Source organism: Phyllobates terribilis, unplaced genomic scaffold (assembly GCF_046119375.1).
Source record: "Phyllobates terribilis strain yellow unplaced genomic scaffold, ASM4611937v1 Scaffold_5__5_contigs__length_657084704, whole genome shotgun sequence".
Taxonomy (NCBI): Eukaryota; Metazoa; Chordata; class Amphibia; order Anura; family Dendrobatidae; genus Phyllobates; species Phyllobates terribilis.
In genome coordinates, this window is record NW_027362765.1 from 511,756,450 (window position 1) to 511,779,384 (window position 22,935).

Here is a 22,935-nt window from a genome sequence, read left to right on the forward strand (position 1 = left end):
CCTGGGCAGGAATCCTAAGCATGCCACACCTCCTGCCCAGTCCTGGGAGGGGAAGAACTTCCCCTACATAAACTGGGGCTGAGGCAGGGTTAGAGAGAGGAGTTCCAGACAGAGACGGAGTCTGGTCTGGACACGCAGAAACAGGGACAGATAGACATCAGGAGCTCTGTAGGAGCCAAGGAGAAGCGCCAGGGGCTGGAGCTGTGCAGAGCTCGCCCTGGGAGAAGGTACTAAAACCGGACACAGGAGTCCGAGGCTGTGGGGACTAAGATATACCCAGCTGCAGAATCCATCCGGCAGGGGATTCCAGGTCCTCTGGCCATAAAAGCCCGGAGGCTCAGTCACAACGAAGGGGCCAGCACCGCCTTCCCGGAGCGGAGGCTAACAGGATTCCCCAGGTCACCAGCCATACGGGTGAGCACCACACGGTATACCCAGGGACGTGGGCTACTTGTAACCGCCGAAAGCAGGGTAGCCAGGAAGGGTACAGACTAACGGGAAGGCCTACAACTCCACCTGGCCAGGGGAACTCCGGCTTGCTCGCAGACTAACCAGGCCCCAACTACTAGCCAGTACTCCCGGGGGAATTTGCCTTGTACCATCAGTAAAGACCCTGAACTGTACCCTCGCGTTTCCGTGCTTCCTTGTCGCACCGTTAGTGCTGGGACATCCACACCATCACTCCCAACATCATCCACATCCGCTGCCCTGAGGCCATACCTCTCCCGTTGGGGGTTACATCAACATTGCTGCACACCTATACCACCGGCCTCAGCGGTCTGCCCTGCAGCGGCGGTTTCATAACCGCATTCAACGGGTGGCGTAGTCGGACACTAATATCATCATACCAATAACCGCCACTTAGTTTGACCACCCTGGGCGCGGACCGGGTCACCGCCACACGAAGACTACTACCCCCATCGGATCTGGCTCCGGGTATCCCCCGCGCGCACGCGCGCCGCACTACAGCACTGGCCCAGGGGGTGAGATTATATATATATATATATATATATATATATATATATATATATATATATATATATATATATATATATATATATATATATATATATATATATATATATATATATATATATATATATATATATATATATATATGTATATGTATATATATATATATATATATATATATATATATATATATATATGTATGTCGGCTATATTAATAGAAGGTATTGCACTAATGAATCAAATAAGAATAATTGTGTAAAATGACCAGTGCATAAGGGTCAGAATAAATGACCCTATGTTAATGCTAGCTAGAATGAAGGAGGTACCGAATACCTTATTGATCCACAGCAATTAACTTATCAATGAGGTATCGAACGTCCCTCAGTAGATACATATGTATCATTTGACTATTCGGACAAATGAAGAGAGGAAAGACAGAGTAAATTTGTTTCTAATAAACCGAGAAGAGGGGGGGATAGACAGTTCCAGCCCTCGCAAAAAATCCCTCGCTTTATCCATACAAGGTAGACTTAAATATCACGTTAAAATACACTTGCTTATGTGTATATGGACTGGAGTGAGATTCCCCAGCGCCCCAACGTGCGTTTCGCCCTTTCTTCGTCAGGGGAGATGTGTACCCCCTTCTTGTAGCACTTCTGTGTTCGACTTTATTGTTTGCATTTTTTTTTATATACAATCAATAAAGATTATAAAGATTTATGGTCTAAATATACTCTGGTTGAGCTTTTTCCATTGCCCCGTATTTAGGTCTCATGCATTGCAGTACATCTATTGCAATGCATGAGACCAGTGATTAACTTATTAATCTTAAGTCCCATAGAAGGACAAAGTAAAAAAAAAAATAAATGTAACAAAAAAATTTCTTAAAAAAAACCCCCATAAAATAAAGAACAAAAAAATGTTACACCAATAAATACATTTACTTAAAAATAAAATTAAACTAAAAGTCGGTTCATTTTATACAGACTCCAACTCCGACTCCACCAAAATGGACACAGACTCCACATCCCTGCAATGAACACTGTAAAAAAAAAAAGTAAACGTGGCAAACTATGCTTTCATCATGCTATCAAAAAAAGTAGATTAAGGCTATGTGCGCATGTTTCAGGATTTGAAGCAGAAATTTCCGCAGCTTTACTGCATCTCTTTGGCAGGAAAAAACCCACGGTTTTGACACTTTTTTTATGCGGTTTTTGAAGCATTTTTGGACATCATTGAAAACTTTATTTAGCTCCAAAAAGCAATTTGGTGGAACAATGCTTTTTGGATTAAAGTCCGAACTGGGGTGAGTATATTGGTTAATTTAAATGATTAAAGAATGTGCCTGTTGTATTTCAAATAAAGTGTTTACTCTGTGTCTGTGTTTTTATTTAACTCTTTACTTTAATTAGGTTTGGTGATGAAAGGGTCTAATTGACTCATTGTCATCACCAAACAAAAGAGCTAGGTGTCAGCTAATCCCATTTGCCCAATCGCATTAGCATTTTCATTCATGTAATTTCTGGGGCAGCTATGAGCTGCTATTTTTAGCCTACGAAGGTGCCATTAGGCAAACATGGTCCCTGGCTATAATTAACAGCTCACCGCTGTTTGGTTAGCCACTATGTGCCCCCGATCAGCACTCGGCAGCAGTGTCCTAATGCCACACTTTTGTTCTCGGTACATGTGAATCCACCCCATATAATGACACTTCAATCGGTCAAAATCTGCAGCGGAGACTAGTGTGTCCTCTACAGAAATTGACATGCTGCGGGTGAGTGAATGGGATCTCTAGAAACCCCATGTCCACTATACGTGCATCAGAGGCTGCGGATCACCCGTGGACACGGACATGTGGCTCGTCTTTCAGGAACCAGGCATGTCAAATTCTCTTGCGGAATCGCTAGTCTCCGCAACAGAAATTTGACCACTGGAATGTATTGAATGCGGTAATTCCGCATGGTGCAGTGTACACATGTGGATATACCTGCGTTCAATAGAATGCAACTTTTTGGATGCTGCAAAAAAATATGCGTCCAAAGCGCTGCTACGTCCAGATCGTGGGCACAGAGCCTAAAATGTATGCTCCTGCGGGATCTTTATAACCAGCAGAGGGAAAGCCGACCGCTGGGGTCTGATATTGTTAGGGTGAACACTTTGGTATGTTCACTAGTTGCCTGCTCCTGGCCTAATGGATATGATCAAGTGCATGCAAGAAAGAATAACATCAGACACACACACAGTCTGATGTAAGCTCTCCTTGATCAGCTATGGCACAGCTCCAAGTGTCTTTATTCAACCCGAACATAGACTTATATAAACTGTATATAGGGGCTCGGTTAGCCCTACAATGGGAGTAACCAGATGTATTCATTCGTTAGTCCATGGGCAGATCCGTGAGGTCATTGGGGGGCGTGGTCCGTGAGGTCATTGGGGGGCGTGGTCCGTGTGGTCATTGGGGGGCGTGGTCCGTGAGGTCATTGGGGGGCGAGGTCCGTAAGGTCACCGGGGGCGTGGTCCGTGAGGTCACCGGGGGCGTGGTCCATGCGATGTGTCGCTCTGTGGTTAGTCCTTCTATAGAATGCAGCTTCCTCCCAGAACAGAGCATGGTGTGATGAAACAAAAAATGGCAGCCATCTTTTGATCTAACCAAGCTTATGTAAGGTGAAATAATACACTTTGTGGGTCTTTTCTCTCAATCTCCTATGTCTTGAGGTTAATTAAGTATTTGATTCTATGGCTCTTCTCCACAATTTTAGTAGCGGGTGGGGAAGGGGCCATTAGCCAAAAAATGTTCCCTGGCTATTAATATCAGCCCACAACTGTTTGCTTAGCCTTTACTGGCTAGATTACAGGGGGACCCCAGAAAAAAATTGATGTAGGGTCCCCCTATAAAATCTAACCAGAAAAGGCTAAACAGACAGCTGCGGGCTGATATTAGTAGCCAGGGAAGGGGCCATGGATCCTGGCCCCCTCGGTGGCTATAAAATATATCACCCCTCAGCAGTCCCAGAAATGGCACATCCACAAGATGCGCCAAATCTGGCACTTAGCCTCCGCTCTTCCCACTGCCCTGTAGCGGTGGCGAGTGGGGTAATGGGGTTGGGGTTCATGTCAGCCTTGAATTGGCGGCTGACGTGAAGCCCTGATCAGTAATGGAGGGTGTCTATAAGACTCTCCCATTACTAACCGCGTAGTAAAGTGGTCGCCGCTTTTTCAATAAATACACGGCCAGAATAATGTATTTTAATGAAATAAAAAACACAGTTTAAAAAAAAAATATTGTACGCACAGTCCCTGAATCCCTCGTCTCCTGAAAAAAAATGTAAATTAAAAAACAACCATATCCTTAACAGTCACACCATAGTCCATGATTCCGTCACGATTGTCCCTCGGCGATCCGGGTCACTTCTACAGCAGTGACATCGGCAATCAGTGAGGTCACTGATTGCCAAAGACAGCAATGTACACTGACAAGGAGTGTAAAATCACTACTGTCAGTGTACATTGCTGCTGCAGGAGTGAGGTCACTGTTTTTCATCAGCTGATCAGCCCCAGTGACCTCAGTACCAGTACTGGTGGGAACATTCTTGAGAATGTTCCCATGCAGCATCGGTTCTTTAAAGTGAGGTCATGTGAGCTCTCAGCTGATCTTCAGCTGAGAGCTCACGTGACCGTCACGTGAAAGCGGGTCCTGACAGCACGGTACACTGCTGGCAGCGAGTGCGCTGACCTGATCAGATCGCCGAGAACCAGGAGGACACCGGGGGGGGTGCCGAACAGGTGAGTATAGTGGGGGTTTTTTTGGTTACTTTACTGCGAGTGGTTCCCGGCTCGGCTGAGGAGACTACTGCTCCCCTCAGCCGCGCCGCTCTCGCAGCGGGAGCAGCGGTCGGATGAGGGGAGTAGTACTCCTCTGCCGACCCGAGTACCACCCGGACTGTTTCTTCCGCGAATTCTCGCCCATTGGCTTTAATTGAAACACAGCAAATATTATACCTTCGGATTTGCTGCGTTTCAATTAAAGTCAATGGGCTCAAATTTGCGTCGGAAACGTTCGCACAATTGACATGGTGCGTTTTTTTCCGCAATGGTAATCCTTAGCGGCAATTTCCACATCATGTGCACAGCACTTCAGGTTTACCATTGCAATACCTGGCAGACCCATTACCAAGCGTTTTCGCAGCGAAAATGCTACATTTGCACTTAACCTAAAACGCAATCAAAAAGGCTAATGTAAATAAAAATGGTATCGCTGAAAATGTCATTTTATCCCTTAAAAAACAAGCCGTCATACAGCTCCTACAGCGAATAAATAAAAAATGCTATAGCACTCAGAATATAGTGATGAAAAACTATAATTTTTTTTCTATAAAATTGTTTAGTGTATAAAAGCGGCAAAACCTAAAAAAAAAAAAATGTATCGCTGTAATCGTACTGATCTGAAGGTTTCTAAATTGCTGTTTGTTTGTTTTTTTTAATTCTGCCTTCCAAAAATCAAAATAGAAAGCAATCAAAAATATTATGCGCCCGAAAATGGTACCAATTAAAAACTCCAATTCGTCCCACAAAAAAAAACAAGCCCCAACATGACTGTCGGCAGAAATATTGAAAAATTATAGTTCTCAAAACATGGCAAGGCAAAAAAAACATTTTTTATTTTTTTTTTAGTGCGATGGCAGCCAAACCTAAAAAAAAAAAAAAATTCTAAATTTGACATTGCTGTAATCGCACCGACCTGAGGAATAAAGTCGTCTAATCACTTATACCGCACGAGGAACGGCGTAAAAAAAATAAAACAAATTCTTCACCTGGTGTTGATTCTTTCATTCAGCCTCCCAAAGATCGTAGTAAGTCTAGGCTCACATTTATCCTACGCTCTACTCTGAGCCCTTACATCAGGGTTTCCATGTAAATCTCTGAAATACGTGATTCAGACGGAAACCCCGGTGGAAAATTCTCTGTAATGAGGCAGATGGAGACACCGTGGGCTCAGTGTGTCTTATGATTCGGCCATGCCCATCTTTTATGCATCTCTTCAGGCGTGCAAAAAAGCTACAGATTTGTGCACCTCTTAAAAGCCGGATACCGCAGAACAGAAGCCACACACACAGTACAGAGTAACTCCACTGCCTCATTATTGAATGGATCCCTCGGAGGTTTCATCTAAATAACATAAATGTGAACTGATCCAAAATGTTCTGTACCCCAAAATGCCACCAATAAAAACTTCTACCCAACTCACAATAAAAAAGTCCCCACTCAGGTCCTTGATCTGTTATCACAAATATTGGGGGCTTCTCTACTGGTAGCACAAAGGATCTGAAAATTTGACGTGGCTCCCACCAAAAGAAATCTAGCGAATTCTGCGCTCCCAAATCCGAATGCCATGTTCTCCTGAGCTCCACAGTGTGCTGTAACCACAGTTGGCGTCTACCTGTTTGACATTACTGTAGCGATGAGAGCCCACTTAATTTATGGGGTGCATGTCTCCAGAAGCACAAGCTGGGCACCATGTACAGGCACTACAACGTACTGGTCACTACAATGGCAGATTTGCATTTTCACTTTGCAACATCCATTGCTGTTTGTTTCTGGAAAACACACTATGCGGTCATTTTAACATATTTCCCCATGTGAAAAAGTTAAAATCTGGGACAAAAACCTTTTAGTGGTAAAAATGTAATTATCTTTTCTTCACCAGTGACAATATGCTCACTGCACCGCTAGATAACTTAATTTTATTTAAGTTTGTAAAATGGGGTCACTTATTGGAGGTCCTGCTGTACTGACACATCAGGGACTCTTTGGGGGTGCCATGTCACACTGGCAAAGTGTCAGGCAAATATGACGCTCCTTCCCTTCTGAACTTTGCGCTGTGCCTGAAAAGTAGTTTCCGACCACTTATGGGTTATTGCCGTACTTGGGATACTTTGCTTAACAAATTTTGTGGTCCATTTTCTCTTCTTAGCCTTTTGAAAATTAAAAACGTGGGGATGAACTAAATTTTAGTGGAGAAAAAAAATAATTTTTCATCTTCACAACCCAATGCTATACAATTCTGTAAAATACCTGTGGGTTTTTGGCCCAGTTTCAAAATGGGATCATTTGTGGGATTTTCTGCTGCTTTGGCATCTCTAGCTCTGCCAATGTGACATGGCATCCACAATCTATTCTAGCAAAAATTGGGCTCCAAAAGTCAATTAGCGCTACTCTCCCCTTGAGCCCTGCTGTGTGCCCAAACAAGAGTTTCTGACCACATATGGGGTATCCCTGTACTTGGGAGAAATTGCACAACAAATTGTATGGTCCTTTTTTTCTCCTGTTAACCTTGTGAAAATGAAAAAATTTGGGGTTAAACCAACCTTTTTGTGGAAGAAAAATTACAATTTTCATTTTTTCCTTCCACATTGCTTTAACCCCTTTCCGACGAGGTCAGTAATAGTACGTAGCTGCGCTCTGGGACTTATAGACCAGCTACGTACACGTGCGGGGCGACCGCCGCCGGGTGTGACACTCGGTGCGACACCCGGTGCTATGTGCACAGAGCGGTCCCGCACCACTCCCTGCACATTAACCCCCGCAATGCTCTGATCGAAGTCGATTGCAGTATTGCGGAGGCAAGGGGGGAGGTGATTGCTATACTCGCCTCTCCTGCCGGCGTCCAGCGATGTCTGCAGCGGCATGACAACAACCGGCTCACCAGGAGGCAGGACGTTACTTTGGTCATGCGCAGTGGATGACCAAAGTAATGTCTCCCCTGTGTGCAGCGCTGACAGGCTGCATGGCATAGGGAGCTGCTGCTCTCTATGCCATGCAGCCGATCAGGCTGCAAAAAGTGAAAGTGAAAGTCCCATAGTGGGACAAAGTGTAATAATAATAATAAAAAAAAAAAAGTAGGAAAGTGAAAAAAAATAAAAAAAATTGAAAAAAGAATCCCCAAAAAATAAAAATATATTGAACCCATAATATTTATTTATTAGGAAAAAAAAATAAACCAATAAAAGTGCACATTTGGTATCGCCGCGTCCAGAATGACCTGACCTATAAAACTAGTTAACCCCTTTAGTGAACTGTAAAAAAATAAAAAATGAAGCGAAAAACAATGCTTTATCATACTGCCAAACAAAAAATGGAATAACACGCGATCAAAAAGACGAATATAAATAAAAATGGTACCGCTGAAAACGTCATCTTGTCCCGCAAAAAGCAAGCCGCTATACAGCTCCATCAGCCGAAAAATAAAAAAGTTATAGCTCTCAGAATAAAGCAATACAAAAAGAATTATTTTTTTCTAGAAAATAGTTTGTGTAAAAGCGCAAAAACATAAAAAAAAAATATAAATGCGGTACCGCTGTAAACGTACTGACCCGAAGAATAAAGCTGCCTTATCAACTTTACCACACGCGGAGCGGCATAAAAAAAAACATAAAAACAATTCCGAAATTGCTGGTTTTTGTGTATTCTGCCTCCCAAAAATCGGAATAGAAAGTGATCAAAAAATGTCACATGCCCGAAAATGGTAGCAATAAAAACGCCAAATTGTCCCACAAAAAACAATCCGTTACATGACTGTCATCCAAAATATGGAAAAATTATAGCTCTGAAAATATGGCGATGCAAAAACTAGTCTTGGCAAAAAAAAAAAAAAAGCGTCTTTTAGGCTATGTGCACACGATGCAGAAATGAAGCAGAAAATTTCTGCATCTCCCTGGCAGAAAAAACGCATGCATGCGTTTTTCCTGCAGAATACATGCGGATCCACATGCAGATTCACATGCAGATTGACAAGCGCTTTCCAAGCGATTTTAGCATCACCTGGAAAGTGCTTGACAACTAGGTCACACTATATAAATCCATGCAAACAGCATGGATTTATATAGTGTGACCCGAGAGAGTGTATATACTTACCTCCGATGGCCCGCGCTGTCCTGCTCACTCCGTTCTCCCGGCTGCCGGCAACTTTGAATTGAAAGACCTGCCGACGTCAGCGTCACGTGACCCGTCACATGACTCTGACGTCACCGCAGGTCCTACAACTCACTGCAAGTGCCGGGAAGCAAGCAGGAGCGCTGCGCGGGCCGACAGATGGTAAGTATATATATATTTTTTATTTTATTCTTGTTTTTACAGCTTTTTTAATGGTACCTGGGTGTGGATGAGACTCTCCTCTCCTCCACACCCGGGTACCATCCGCACATTAGAACGCACCAATTACGCAAGTACAGATGCAGTCTTGCGGAATTGGCGCGTTCTAATGCAAGTCAATGGCGGCGAAAACGCCGCGTTTCCGCAAAATTAAATGACATGCTGCGGATTTTTGAGCGCAGCGTTTACGCTGCGGAAAAATCCGCATCATGAGCACAGCACATGCGGATTTCAATTGGGGAACATTGCTTCCCTTCTACCATGCGTTTTTCATGCGTTTCCGCGGCGTTTACGCAACTGCAAAAACGCCGCGGAAACGCATGAAATACGCATCGTGTGAACTCAGCCTTAGTGTATGACAGCTGTCAATCATAAAAACGCGATATGAATCTGGTATCGCTGTAATCGCACCGACACGAAGAATAAAGTCGTCTAATGACTTATACCACACGAGGAACGGTGTAAAAAAAAATAGGGCTAGGTTTGGGGCTAGGGTTAGAGTTGGGGCTAGGGTTAGGGTTTAGGTTAGGCTTAGGGTTGGGCTAGGGTTGAGATTTTTTCAAAAGTAAAGAAAAAAAAAATTATGACAATATGGCGACCAGTGTTGAGCGCAAGTGCTCGCTACTTGAGTTTGCATCGGGTGCTCGTGTATGCACGGAGTATTGTGGGTGTTGGAGTGACATGCTCAAGTCTCTGCCCCATATGCTTCGCGGCCAAAAAAAAACGTTGCTGGGATCACCTGCAATGCACTAGCAATCCCCGCATGTTTTTTTTGGGGTGTCTAACAACCGTGAAACATGCGGGGCGGGGACTCGAGCATGTCACTCAAGCACCTGCGATATATGGTGCATACCCGAGTACCCGATGCAAACTCAAGTAGCGAGCACTTGCGCTCAAGACTAATGACAACTTATTCAATATGATGACCTAATGTTATCAAATTCTGTCGTACCTCTGGGTTCAAAATGTACACTATACCCCTTGATAAAATCCTTGAGGGGTCTAGTTTCCAAAATTGAGTCAATTGTGGGGGGGTTTCCACTATTTAGGCACATCAGGGGCTCCCGAAATGCGACATGGCGTCCGCTCTTGATTCCAGCTAATTTTGCGTTCAAAAAGTCACACAGTGCTCCTTCCCTTCTGAACCCTGATGTGCGCCCAAACAGTGTATTTTCCCTACATATGGGGTATTGGTGTACTCACGAGAAATTGCACAACAGTTTTTAGGTTCCATTTTCTCCTTTTACCCTTGTGAAAATAAAAAATTTGGGGCTAAAAGATCATTTTTGTGGAAAAAGTTTGATATTTTTTTTATTCGTTCGCTAATTATTCAAGCAAATTTTACATTCAAAAAGTCAAATGGCGCTCCTTCCCTTCTGAGCCCTACCGTGTGCCCAAACAGTGTTTTTTTTCCCCACGTATGGGGTATCTGCGTGTTCAGGGGAAATTGCACAACTAATTTTGGGGTCCATTTTTTCCTGTTACCCAACATTTTTGTGAATAAAGTTAAATGTTCATTTTTTTTTCTTCCCAATTCCAAAAATTCCTGTGGAGCACTTGAAGGGTTAATAAACTTCTTGAATGTGTTTTTGAGCACCTTGAGGGGTGCAGTTTTTATAATGGTGTCACTTTTTTGGGTATTTTCTGTCATAAAGGCCCCTCAAATTCATTTCAAATGAGATGTGGTCCCTAAAAAAAATGGTTTTGCAAATTTTGTTGTAAAAATGAGAAATTGCTGGTTAACCCTTATAGCTCCCTAATAAAAATAAAAAAATAAAAAAATAAAAATTTGGTTTCAAAATTGTTCTGATGTAAAGTAGACATGTGGGAAATGTTATTTATTAACTCTTTTGTGTGACATATCTCTCTGATTTAAGGGCATAAAAATTCAAATTTTGAAAATTGCAAAATTTTCAAAATTTTTGCCAAATTTCTGATTTTTTTCACAAATAACACAAGTGATATTGAAGAAATGTTACCACTATCGTGAAGTACAATATGTCACGAAAAAACAATCTCAGAATCAGGGGGATCCGTTGAAGCGTTCCAGAGTAATTACTTCATAAAGTGACAGTGGTCAGAATTGTAAAAATTGTCCCAGTCATTAACGTGCAAACAATCCTCGGGGGTAAAGGGGTTAATCTAGGGCGTTAATAAACATCTTGAATGTGGTTTTCGGCATTTTGAGGGGTGCAGTTTTTAAAATGGTGTCACTTTGGGGTATTTTCTGTCATAAAAATGTGATATGGTTCCTAAAAAAGAAATAAAAAATGTAGGCTTTGTAAAGTTTGTTAGAAAAATAAAAAATTGCTGATAACCCTTCAAACTTAACAAAAAAAAAAAAATAGTTTTGAAAATCATACTGCTTTATAGTAGACATATGGGCAAAAAAGCTCACTTCCCAATGTTAGAAAAGAACCGGAGACCAATGTTTCAAGTCGCAAAATTAGAATTGTGCAAATTGGTTGCAAATAAATGTATATGTTCTGTGCCTTTTTTTTTTAAACCAGTCAATAAATGTCATACTTGTCATCAAAAGGTTAACATCATTTTTACGTTTATTTGACTTAAAACATTGATAAATTAGCCAAGGGTATGACGATGAAATGTTGCAATTTTCACAAATACAGTAGGTGTTTCCAACCTCGCACCCACAACACTAGTTCACAAGGAATCATCCTGGCTGAGTGTATAGTTTTCATCCTCTTTTTGTAGTCTGAATGGGACATTTTCTGCTAATATTGAGCGGCTGACAGTCTAAAATCCACCTTGGTGCTGCCCAGGGTGGTTTGATAGCCGCTCCGGTGTCTGAATGCTCTTTGTATCTATTTACAGTGCAATGCGCCATAAACCGTCAAGCCTATTTTGCAGAGAGACTTTATAAGGCCATGAAAGGAGCAGGAACCAAAGATTCTACCTTGATCAGGGTCGTTGTAACCCGCAGTGAGGTATGTATCCGATTTTGTTATTCCCAAAATCACAAAGTGGATTTATAATAATGTACATATAGTCATTGATTTGTGCCGATATAACTCTGTTTCCAACATGTCAATTTCTTCTGCTGGTACGCTGAGTGTTATGTGCAGATTTTCCCCACAAAATTGCATTCGGTGTGGAATAGCTGCAGGTAAAAATCGCATATGCTGTGGAAACACACTGAAAATGCATGTAAACCACACGTCTGTATCAATAAAGTTTGTCAAAGCCAAGAAGTATCAAAACCGCTTTATTTAAAACATGGTACACCAAAAAGAGACAAATCACAGCATGAAAAACTCGATAAAACCACATGTAAAGAGATTCCACTCAAAAAACCACAAGTAACAGAAGTCACTTAATAGTGCAGAAAATCTTCACAATCAAATACTCATCACGGGAAAGTGGCATAAATGCTTTGACCAGCCCCACAAATGGGCTGGAAGGAAACCAATCAGCAAACCGTGTTAGTGAGGACTGGAGAGCGTGTTTAAATTTGGCACCAAAATCACTGGTCGCGGCCGGCAACCGTGACCAATCAGCAAAGCGGTGTTAAAATTTGGCGCCTATATCGCTGATTGGTCACGGCCGGCGAACGCGACCAATCAGCAGAGCGGGGTTTAAATTTGGCGCCAATAATGGTGATTGGTCAGGGCCGCGACCAATCAGCAGAGCGGTGTTTAAATTTGGCGCCAATATCGCTGTTTGGTCGCGACCGGCCACCGTGACCAATCAGCAAAGCGGTGTTTAAATTTGTCGCCAATAATGCTGATTAGTCGCGGCCGGCCACCGCGACCAATCATCAGAGCGTTGTTTAAATTTGGCGCCAATAATGCTGATTTGTCGCGGCTGGCGGCCGCGACCAATCAGCACAGCAGTGTTTAAATTTGTCGGCAAGATCGCTGATTGGTCGCGGGCAGCGTCCGCGACCAGTCAGCACAGCAGTGTTTAAATGTGGCGCCAAGATCGGTGATTCGTCGCGGCCGCTATTTAAATGTGGCGCCCAAATCGGTGATTGGTCGCGGGCAGCTTCCGCGACCAATCAGCACAGCGGTGTTTAACTTTTGTGCCAAGATCACTGATTGGTCGCGGTCGGAGACCGCGACCAATCAGCGAATCGTATTGGTGAGGAGCGGGGAGCGGAATCGTATTGGTGAGGACCGGGGAGCGTCGCTGCCTGTGCGGCTACTTCCGCTGCGAGAAGCCGGGAGATGAGCGACTGCTCGCAGCAGAAGTATCCCGACCCACAGCGCCGCTCCCCAGTCCTCCCTTGACACCCTAGCTGCATGGATGTCAGCGCCGCTGCCTGTGTGGCTACTTCCGCTGCGAGAAGCCGGGAGATGAGCGGCTGCTCGCAGCAGAAGTATCCCGACCCGCAGCGCAGCTCCCCGGTCCTCCCTTCCGCATGGAGGTCAGCGGTGCCGGCGGTCGAGGTCCTTCTGCTGCTACCGGCCGGGAGATGAGCGCCTCGCGCCGGTCATCTCCCGGCTGCATCTCCGTCCCGCAGATGAGCCGCTAACGGCCGCCATCTTTTTTCTGAAATCCCGCGTCGCTGATTGGCCGCTGCCGGACCAATGAGCGACGCGGGATTTCCTAGACAGACAGACAGAGAGGACAAGACGATTATATATATTTATATTTATATATATATATATATATCACATGTGGAATTATATACTTAACAAAAAATATGTATATATACACACACACACTGCTCAAAAAAATAAAGGGAACACTTAAACGGAATATAACTCCCAAGTAAATCAAACGTCTGTGAAATCGAACTGTCCACTTAGGAAGCAACACTGATTGACAATAAATTTCACATGCTGTTGTGCAAATGGAATAGACAATGGATGGAAATTATTGACGATTATCAAGACACCCTCAATAAAGGAGTGGTTCTGTAGGTGGGGACCACAGACCACATCTCAGTACCAATGCTTTCTGGCTGATGTTTTGGTCACTTTTGAATGTTGGTTGTGCTTTCACACTCGTGGTAGCATGAGACGGACTCTACAACCCACAGTAGTTGCTCAGGTAGTACAGCTCATCCAGGATGGTACATCAATGCGAGCTGTGGCAAGAAAGTTTGCTGTGTCTGTCAGTGTAGTGTCCAGAGGCTGTAGGCGCTACCAGTAGACAGGCCAGTACTCCAGGAGACGTGGAGGGGGCCGCAGGAGAGCAACAACACAGCAGCAGGACCGCTACCTCTGCCTTTGTGCGAGGAGGAACAGTAGGAGCACTGCCAGGGCCCTGCAAAATGACCTCCAGCAGGCCACAAATGTTAGAAACCGACTCCATGAGGTTGGTATGAGGGCCAGACGTCCACAGATGGGGGTTGTGCTCTCAGCCCAACACTGTGCAGGACGCTTGGCGTTTGCCACAGAACACCAGGATTGGCAAAGTCGCCACTTGGGCCCTGTGCTCTTCACAGATGAAAGCAGGTTCATACTGAGCACATGTGACAGATGTGACAGAGTCTGGAGATGCCGTGGAGAGTGATCTGCTGCCTGCAACATCCTTCAGCATGACCGGTTTGGCAGTGGGTCAGTAATGGTGTGGGGTGGCATTTCTTTGGAGGGCCGCACAGTCCTCCATGTGCTCGCCAGAGGTAGCCTGACTGCCATTAGGTACCGAGATGAGATCCTCAGACCCCTTATGAGACCATATGCTGGTGTGGTTGGCCCTGGGTTCCTCCTAATGCAGGACAATGCCAGACCTCATGTGGCTGGAGTGTGTCAGCAGTTCCTGCAAGATGAAGGCATTGAAGCTATGGACTGGCCCGCCCGTTCCCCAGACCTGAATCTGATTGAGCACATCTGGGACATCATGTCTCGCTCCATCCACCAACGTCACGTTGCACCACAGACTGTCCAGGAGTTGGCGGATGCTTTAGTCCAGGTCTGGGAGGAGATTCCACAGGAGACCATCCGCAACCTCTTCAGGAGCATGCCCAGGCGTTGTAGGGAGGTCATACAGACACGTGGAGGCCACACAATACTGAGCCTCATTTTGACTTGTTTTAAGGACATTACATCAAAGTTGGATCAGCCTGTAGTGTGTTTTTCCACTTTAATTTTGGGCGTGACTCCAAATCCAGGCCTCCATTGGTTAATACATTTGATGTCCATTGATGATTTTTGTGTGATTTTGTTGTCAGCACATTCAACTTTGCACAGAACAAAGTATTCAATGAGAATATTTCATTCATTCAGATCTAGGATGTGTTATTTGAGTGTTCCCTTTATTTTATTGAGCAGTGTATATAACACACACACTTGGCTCATCTTAAACTCCACCCAGTACTTCACACTTATGGGTGACACCATGCAATTTTGCATTGTGACGTAATGTTCTGTTTCGGACAGACTTGCATCCTCCATATGCTTGATGATGGACTCTGACTGCTGTTTGGTTCACCATTATTTGCCTTGGAAAGTTACAGCTGGTCTTGAATCTTACTGTTCTAATTTTTTTTGTCTTTTCAGATTGATCTTGTGCAGATTAAACAAGCCTTTGTACAAATGTACCAAAAGAGTCTTGCCTCCATGATTGCAGGTGATACCAGTGGAGACTACAGAAAGATGCTGCTTGCCATTACTGGTCAATAGTGTCCGTCCGATCACTGCAGTGTGCTGGCGATTTATGGGTTTATATGTTTAATAATGGTTCTGAAGGTGTCTGTACAGGAGGCAGGTAGCAGGTGATCATGTTGTACGGTGTCTTATTACCCATCAAACCTTTTATAAAACCACTTTTCCTGGGATTTGCTCAGCCTTGTCCATTACCAGGAAATTAGACACATTTTAGGCATTTCTAGTATTTGTTCCTTTTGAGAAATATATTACACTCTGTACTTTTTGAAACAAGAATGTTATTGTTTATTCCTATACTCTGCATCATTCATATAAAATCTGCATATTGCACGAATAAACGTTTAATCCTTATTGTTTTCTACCTACACCTGCCTTTGCTTCGTACTCATTTCTGGTAATAACAATCATGTCAGCTCCTTATAAATCAATAGCTCAGTCTGTGTTCTCTCTTTATGAACTATTTTGCCAATTCATTGCTCTCTAGACCTTCAGGGGGACCGAAAAATTGTATAGTCCATGTTTATGCATTCCAAAAAAATGTGGAAAAGCAGATTACATGACAAGTCTTTTATTTCTCAGTCACTTTATAGTGAGTCATTTATTCTTTAGTTTCACTGACCAATTGATTTGATTATTTTGATCCTCAAATTGGATCCGAATAGGACAAGTCTGTTTTTATTTGCTGATCAATAGTTAAAAAAAAAAAAAAAAAAAAACGAAACAAAAAAAAAAACGTACATGTGAACCGCACCATAGAACACGTACCCTGCTTAAGTGCATTAACAATTTGTCGGTAGGTTGCAAAATCTCAAGAAATGCTGTAACAAGAGATCAAAATGTCATATCTATCCTAAAATGATATCAATAAAAAACGTCTCACCCCACGCAAAAAAATAAGCCTTCACACAGCTCCAGCTCCATACAACCCCACCCCCCACCCCACCTCCTCCAAAAATAAAACATTTTTTTTCAAACTTTGTTTTAGTGGTGGAAAAAAAAAAAATCAAACGTCATGTGTTTGGCATCGCCGTAATGGTACTGATGAGCAGAATCTTATTGCAAGGTAATTTTTCCACACAATTTACACCGTAAAAACAGTTCCCAAAAAAATTTCAGAATTAAGTTTTTTGTTTTTTTCACAATTTCACCGCACTTGGAATTTATTCCTGTTTTCCAGTACACTATATGTTAAAATGAATGGAGTCATTCAAAAGTACAACTCGTCCCGTAAAAAAACAAGCCTTCATATGACTGTGGACAGAGAAATAAAGTTAATGCTCTGGGAAGAAGGGGAGCAAAAAAACAAAATTAGCCATGTTGGGAAGGGGTTAAAATAAATCTCCATACTTTGCAGTCTCTTCAGTGAGATCCAGCACACACTAGTTCTCGGCTACTGTAGGTGACAAAGTGAAATTGTCTATCAGTGGCGGACATATTGGTCCAGCTGCACAGGGGTCCAAGAGGTAATGAGGTCCCTACCAACTGCATAGCGGGGGTAAATTGTGCATTATGATGAGCGATTGGCCTGAAAAGGGCCCATATATTGTTCTTGCACAGAGGCCCTTTTCTGTCTGTATCCGCCAGTGTGGTTTATGGTAGGACCAGCATGAAAATCCTGCTAAGAGTGGCAGAAAAGATGAGTATTTACTTTAGATAACATACGTGTTTGTGTGTATTCAGCGTATTCGGGAGGAACATCCACAACACAATTTAGGATATTTCCAGCTAAATTACATGTGGGCATACACTGCATACATCTTCAAATTTCCATTTGATCAAGTCCACAATTTATTTGCTGACATAAAAGGAATGCATCATCGGAAAGTGACAATATTTAAACCATGACTTCTTAGGTGTGTTTTTTTGTTGTTTTTTTTGCATTTTCCACGTCACTATATATAGTTTACACACAGGACATTGTGTGTTCAAGATCCTGCTTGGTTTTCAGGCCAAAAACCTGTAGCAATTCCAGTACGTACAGACATACCCTAACTGGATGAATAAAAAATAAAGAGGGTGCATGTTCCTTGAACAAGGGATTTACTGTCTCCACAACAACCTACTTACTAGTTTGGAGTCACTTTGATGCCTTCATGGAAATTTTTTTTACAAAACAAGAAAAAAGCAAAGGCATAAAATTACACTTGTGACCAACTAGTATACAAGTAGGATCTTGAATATAAAATGCCCTGCACTACCCACCAATCAAAAAAAAATAAATCTGTCAAGTGCTGGAATGTAATTTTTTTTCACCATATTGTACAAATTCAACTTTTTTTTTTTTTTTTTTTTTTTAAGGACATACTCTGTAAATAAATATATATTCTCCCAGTGTCGCATCTTTAATAAAACTGTGGCAATTATTTAAAAAATTAAATAAGTGGGGAAAAAAAATAATTTCCTTTTACATTCACACTTTCTGTGATCCATAAATGTTAATATATATCTAATACATAACCACTGATAAGGTACAGTAAAGGGAATCTGTCACCAGCTTTTTGCTACCCTATCTGAGAGCAGCATGAGGTAGGACCAACGCTGTCACTTACTGGGCTGCTTTCTGCAGTTTTATTTAAAAACTGTTTTCTTCTGTAGATCTAGCAGCTCTTTGAATGCTGAGCTCTGTATAGCCCCGCCCACACCACTGATTGGCAGCTTTCTGCCTATACACAGAAAGCTGCCAATCAGTGGTGGGTGCACGGTTGCCTGGCAGTAGGCTAAATAGTCCACTACAGATGATCTCCTGCTGATAAAACAATGATTTTATTAAAACTACACTAATAATTGCTGGAATCTGGACCCCACCTCCTACATTATGCTGCTCTCTGATTAGGTGGCAAAACATGCTGACAGATTCCCTTTAAAATGGACCTTTCATTTCTGTATTGTGATATTCTGCTCAAGGCCAAGCAGGACTCTTGCTGAAGCAGCTTTCAAGTTCCCTGCAGGTGTCATTCACATATCTTGTCAATTAAAATACAACTCATTCACAATACCTCCTAGGTGTCCAGCAATGTCTATGGAAAAGAGTTGCTGCACAAGCCTTTCAACTTAAACAGATGTGTTGTAGAACCAGCTGAAAAAGTTGAGCTGCAATTCCTTCTCTTGTGTTTTTTTTTTTTTTTTTTTTTTTTAAATGTTGCAATATGCTTAGAAATCTTGTATGTTTTCAGCTGCATAAACAGATTTTTGTTCTCTACTGGGTTACCACAGTACAATTGTGTATAAATTGTGAAATTTTGATAAGGGCTTTTTTTTTTTTTTATTATACCTTTCTTGCGCTGTACATTGTGGCGTAGCTTCTTGAAACTGGCATGAAAAACAGCCGGTGTCACAGAATTTTGGCACAATTCCATGTTGTGCAAATATTTGTGACTAAGGTGTTTAAAGCCAGTTTTTTGGCATTGATGTATCTACTCCTATGTGTAAAATCATCCTGGATAAAGGTGGGAATGAAATTTCCATCTCCAAAAACCTTGTCGGCAGAGGGAAGCATGAAGTGCTCTAAAATTTCCTGGTAGACGGCTGCGCTGACCTTGGTCTTGATAAAACACAGTGGACCTACACCAGCAGATGACATTGCTCTCCAAACCATCACTGATTGTGGAAACTTCACACTAGACCTCAAGTAGCTTGGATTGTGGCCTCTCCACTCTTCCTCCAGACTCCGGGACCTTGATTTCCAAATGAAATGCAAAATTTACTTTGCATTTACTTAGTGTCAGTGACTGCCTTCTGGACATCTGACAAGTCTGCAGTCTTCCCCATGATTGTGGAGCCTACTGAAACAGACTAAGTGACCATTTTAAACGCTTAGGAAGCCTTTGCAGGTGTTTTTTGTTAATTATTCTAGTTTACTGAGATAATGACTTTTGTGTTTTCATTGGCTGTAAGCCATAATCATCAACATTAACAGAAATAAACACTTGAAATAGATCACTCTGTTTGTAATGACTCTATATAATATGAGTTTCACTTTTTATATAGAAGAACTGAAATAAATTAACTTTTTGATGATATTCTAATTTAGGAAAATGCACCTGTATATTAATCCAATAAATACATTTATCTGTGTAAAAAAATAAATAAAAATAAATAAATAAGCAACAAAATATACATATTTGGTATCGGCGCGTCCAGAAAAACCCGACCTATAAAACTGTCCAACTAGTTAACCCCTTCAGTGAACACCGTAAAAAAAAAAAAGAAAAACAAGGCAAAAAACTATGCTGTATCATCATACTGCCGAACAAAAAGTGGAATAAAACGCGATCAAAAAGACATATGTCAATAACAGTGGTATAGTTGAAAACATCTTGTCCTGCAAATAACAAGCCGCCTTACAGCTCCATCACAGGAAAAATAAAAAAGTTACAGCTCTCGGAATAAAGCGATGTAAAAATAATTATTTTTTCTATGAAAGTTTTTATTGTGTTAAAGCGCCAAAGCATAAATAAAAGCTATAAATGTGGTATCGCTGTAATCGTACTGACCCGAAGAATAAAGCTGCCTTATCAATTCTACCACCCGCGGAACAGCATAAAAAAATCCCAAAAAAACAATTCGCTAATTGCTGGTTTTTGTTCATTCTGCCACCCAAAAAACGGAATAGAAAGCGATCAAAAAATGTCATTTGCCCATAAATGGTAGCAATAAAAATGTCAACTCGTCCCACAAAAAAACAAGCAGCCACATGACTGTCAGCAGAAATATGGAAAAATTATAGGTATCAAAATATGGCAATCCAAAAACTTATTTTTACAATAAAAAGCATCTTTTTATTGTAAAAATATCTTTTATAAAAACCTGATATAAATCTGTAATCGCACCGAACCGAAGAATAAAGTCATCTAATCACTTGTACCACATGAGGAACGGCTTAAAAAAAAAAAATAAAACAAATTTTTCACCTGTTCATTCTGCCTACCAAAGATTGTAGTAAGGCTTGCCTCAATATTTACCCTGCGCTGAGCGCTTGCTTCTAGTTTCCGTCGAAATCTGTGAAGTACGTGATTCAGACGAAAACCCCGGCTTAAGATTCCCTATAATGAGGCAGATGGAGGCACTGTGGATGCCGTTTGGCCTATGATCTGGCGGTGTCTGTCTTTTAATGAGGTGTGCATAAAAGTGCCGTCTGCCACAGTTTTGTGCACTTCTGAAAAAAAGGACTAAGAAGAGGCCAGACTGAGTCCAGAGTAACTCTGCTTCCTCATTATAGTGAATGGACCCCTCGGGGGTTTCATCTGAATCACGTCACTGAGCGATTTAGATGGAAACCCTGATACAAGTGCTCAGCGTAGAGTGCCGTATAAATGTGATCCCAAATGTTGCGTCAAATGTTCCCAATAAAAGCTTCAACTCCATTCACAAAAAAAGCAAGTCCCCACTCAGGTCCATCATCTGTTAACGGAAATATAGGGGGCTTCCACATTACTGGTAGCACAAAGGATCTGGAAAAACTAAATGGCCCCTCGTCCTCCAAAAGAAATCCAGCGAATTCTGCGCTTCCAAATACAAATGCCCCCCCTCCCTTCTGAGCTCCACTGTGTGCTTAAACTGCAGTTAGCGTCCACATGTTTGGCATTCCTGTAGCGATGAGAGCCCGCCTAATTTATGGGTGCATGTCTCCAGAAGCACAAGCTGGGCATAATGTACTGGGCACTACAACGGCAGTTTGCAATCTTCACTTAGCAACATCCACTGCTGCTTGTTTCTGTAAAACACCCATGGAGTCTAAATCGCCACTACACCTGTAGATAAATTCACAAAGGGGTATAATTTCCGAAATGGGGTCACTTGAGGGGGATTCTGCTCTTCTAGCACATAGGGGCTCTGTGTATGGAGTCCGCAAACTATTCTAGGAAAATCTGCACTCCAGGAGGCAAAAAGCGCTCCGTCCCTCCAGAGTCTCGTCGTGTGGCTAAGCAGTGCTGTACAGACACATATGGGGGATTCAGCAGAAATTGTGTGACACATTTCGGTGTCATTTTTACCCATTTCCCAGTGTGAAAAAGTAAAATCTGGGACTAAAACAAAATTTTGGTGGTAAAAATGTTATTATTTTTTCTTCACTGTCCAATGGTATAAAATGCTGTGACACACCTGTGGTGTCTATGTGATCCCCTAGATGAATTCATTTAGAGGTGTAGTTTGCAAATTAGGGTCACTTGTGGGGGTGGTTTCGGCTGATCTGGCACCTTAGGGGCTCTAGTAATGTGACATGGCACCCTCAAACTAGTCCAGCAAAATCTGAACTCCAATATGGCGCTTCATCCCTTCTGAGCTTTGCACTATGCCTCAAAAGTAGTTTTTGACCACATATGGGGTATATGCGTACCCAGGAGAAATTGCACAACAAATTTTGGAGTCCATTTTCTCCTGTTACCCTTGTGAAAATGCAAAATTTGAGGCTAAAAAATATTCTTGAGGGAAAAATGTGATTTTTTTTTTTTTTTTTTTTTTTTTTTTTTTTTCACGGCTCAATATTATAAACTTCTGTGAAGCACCTGGGGTTTCAATGTGCTCACCACACATCTAGATAAGTTCCCTGAGGGGTGCTTGCACTGTTTAGGCACATCAGGAGCTCTCCAAACTTGACATGGCGTCCACTAATTATGCCAGCAAATTTTACATTCAAAAAGTGAAATGCGCCCAAATAGGTGTGCTCAGGAGAAATTGCACAACAAATTTTTGGGGTCCATTTTCTCCTTTTACTTTTGTGAAAGTAAACAAAAATGGATCTAAAGTAAAATTTTTGTGTAAAAAAAGTTAAATGTTTTTTTTTTCCTTCCACATGCCATTAATTCCTGAATGTGCTTTTGAGCACCTTGAAGGGTGCAGTTTTTAGAATGGTGTCACTTTTGGGTATTTTCTGTCATATAGACCCCTCTAAGTCACTTCAAATGTGATGTAGTCCCTAAAAAAAGAAGAATATTGTAAAAATGAGAACTCACTGGTCAACTTTTAACTCTCATAACTTCCTAACAAAAAAAAATTGTTTAAAAAATTGTGCTGATATAAAGTAGATTATAATAATAAAAATTAAAAGTTTGAAAATTGCTAAATTTTCGCCAAATTTCCGATTTTTTTCACAAATAAATGTAAGTCATATCAAAGAAATTTTACCACTATCATGAAGTACAATATGTCACGAAAAATCAGTCTCATAATCACCAGAATCCATTGAAGCGTTCCAGAGTTATTACCTCATAAAGTGACACTGATAAGAAATAAAAAAAAA

General features: G+C 42.0%; 1 protein-coding gene across 2 annotated transcripts in view; it reads left to right on the forward strand.

The window, feature by feature from the left end:
- Positions 1 to 16,060, forward strand: part of ANXA7 (annexin A7) — an 81,067-nt gene extending 65,007 nt beyond the window's left edge. For both annotated transcript variants that reach the window (XM_073685642.1, XM_073685643.1), the window contains 2 exons: positions 11,956 to 12,068; positions 15,588 to 16,060. In XM_073685642.1, coding sequence (XP_073541743.1) covers positions 11,956 to 12,068; positions 15,588 to 15,710 — 236 coding nt within the window. In that variant the 3' untranslated portion in view covers positions 15,711 to 16,060. The remainder of the gene's footprint in view (positions 1 to 11,955; positions 12,069 to 15,587) is intronic.
- The last annotated feature ends 6,875 nt before the right edge of the window (positions 16,061 to 22,935 follow it).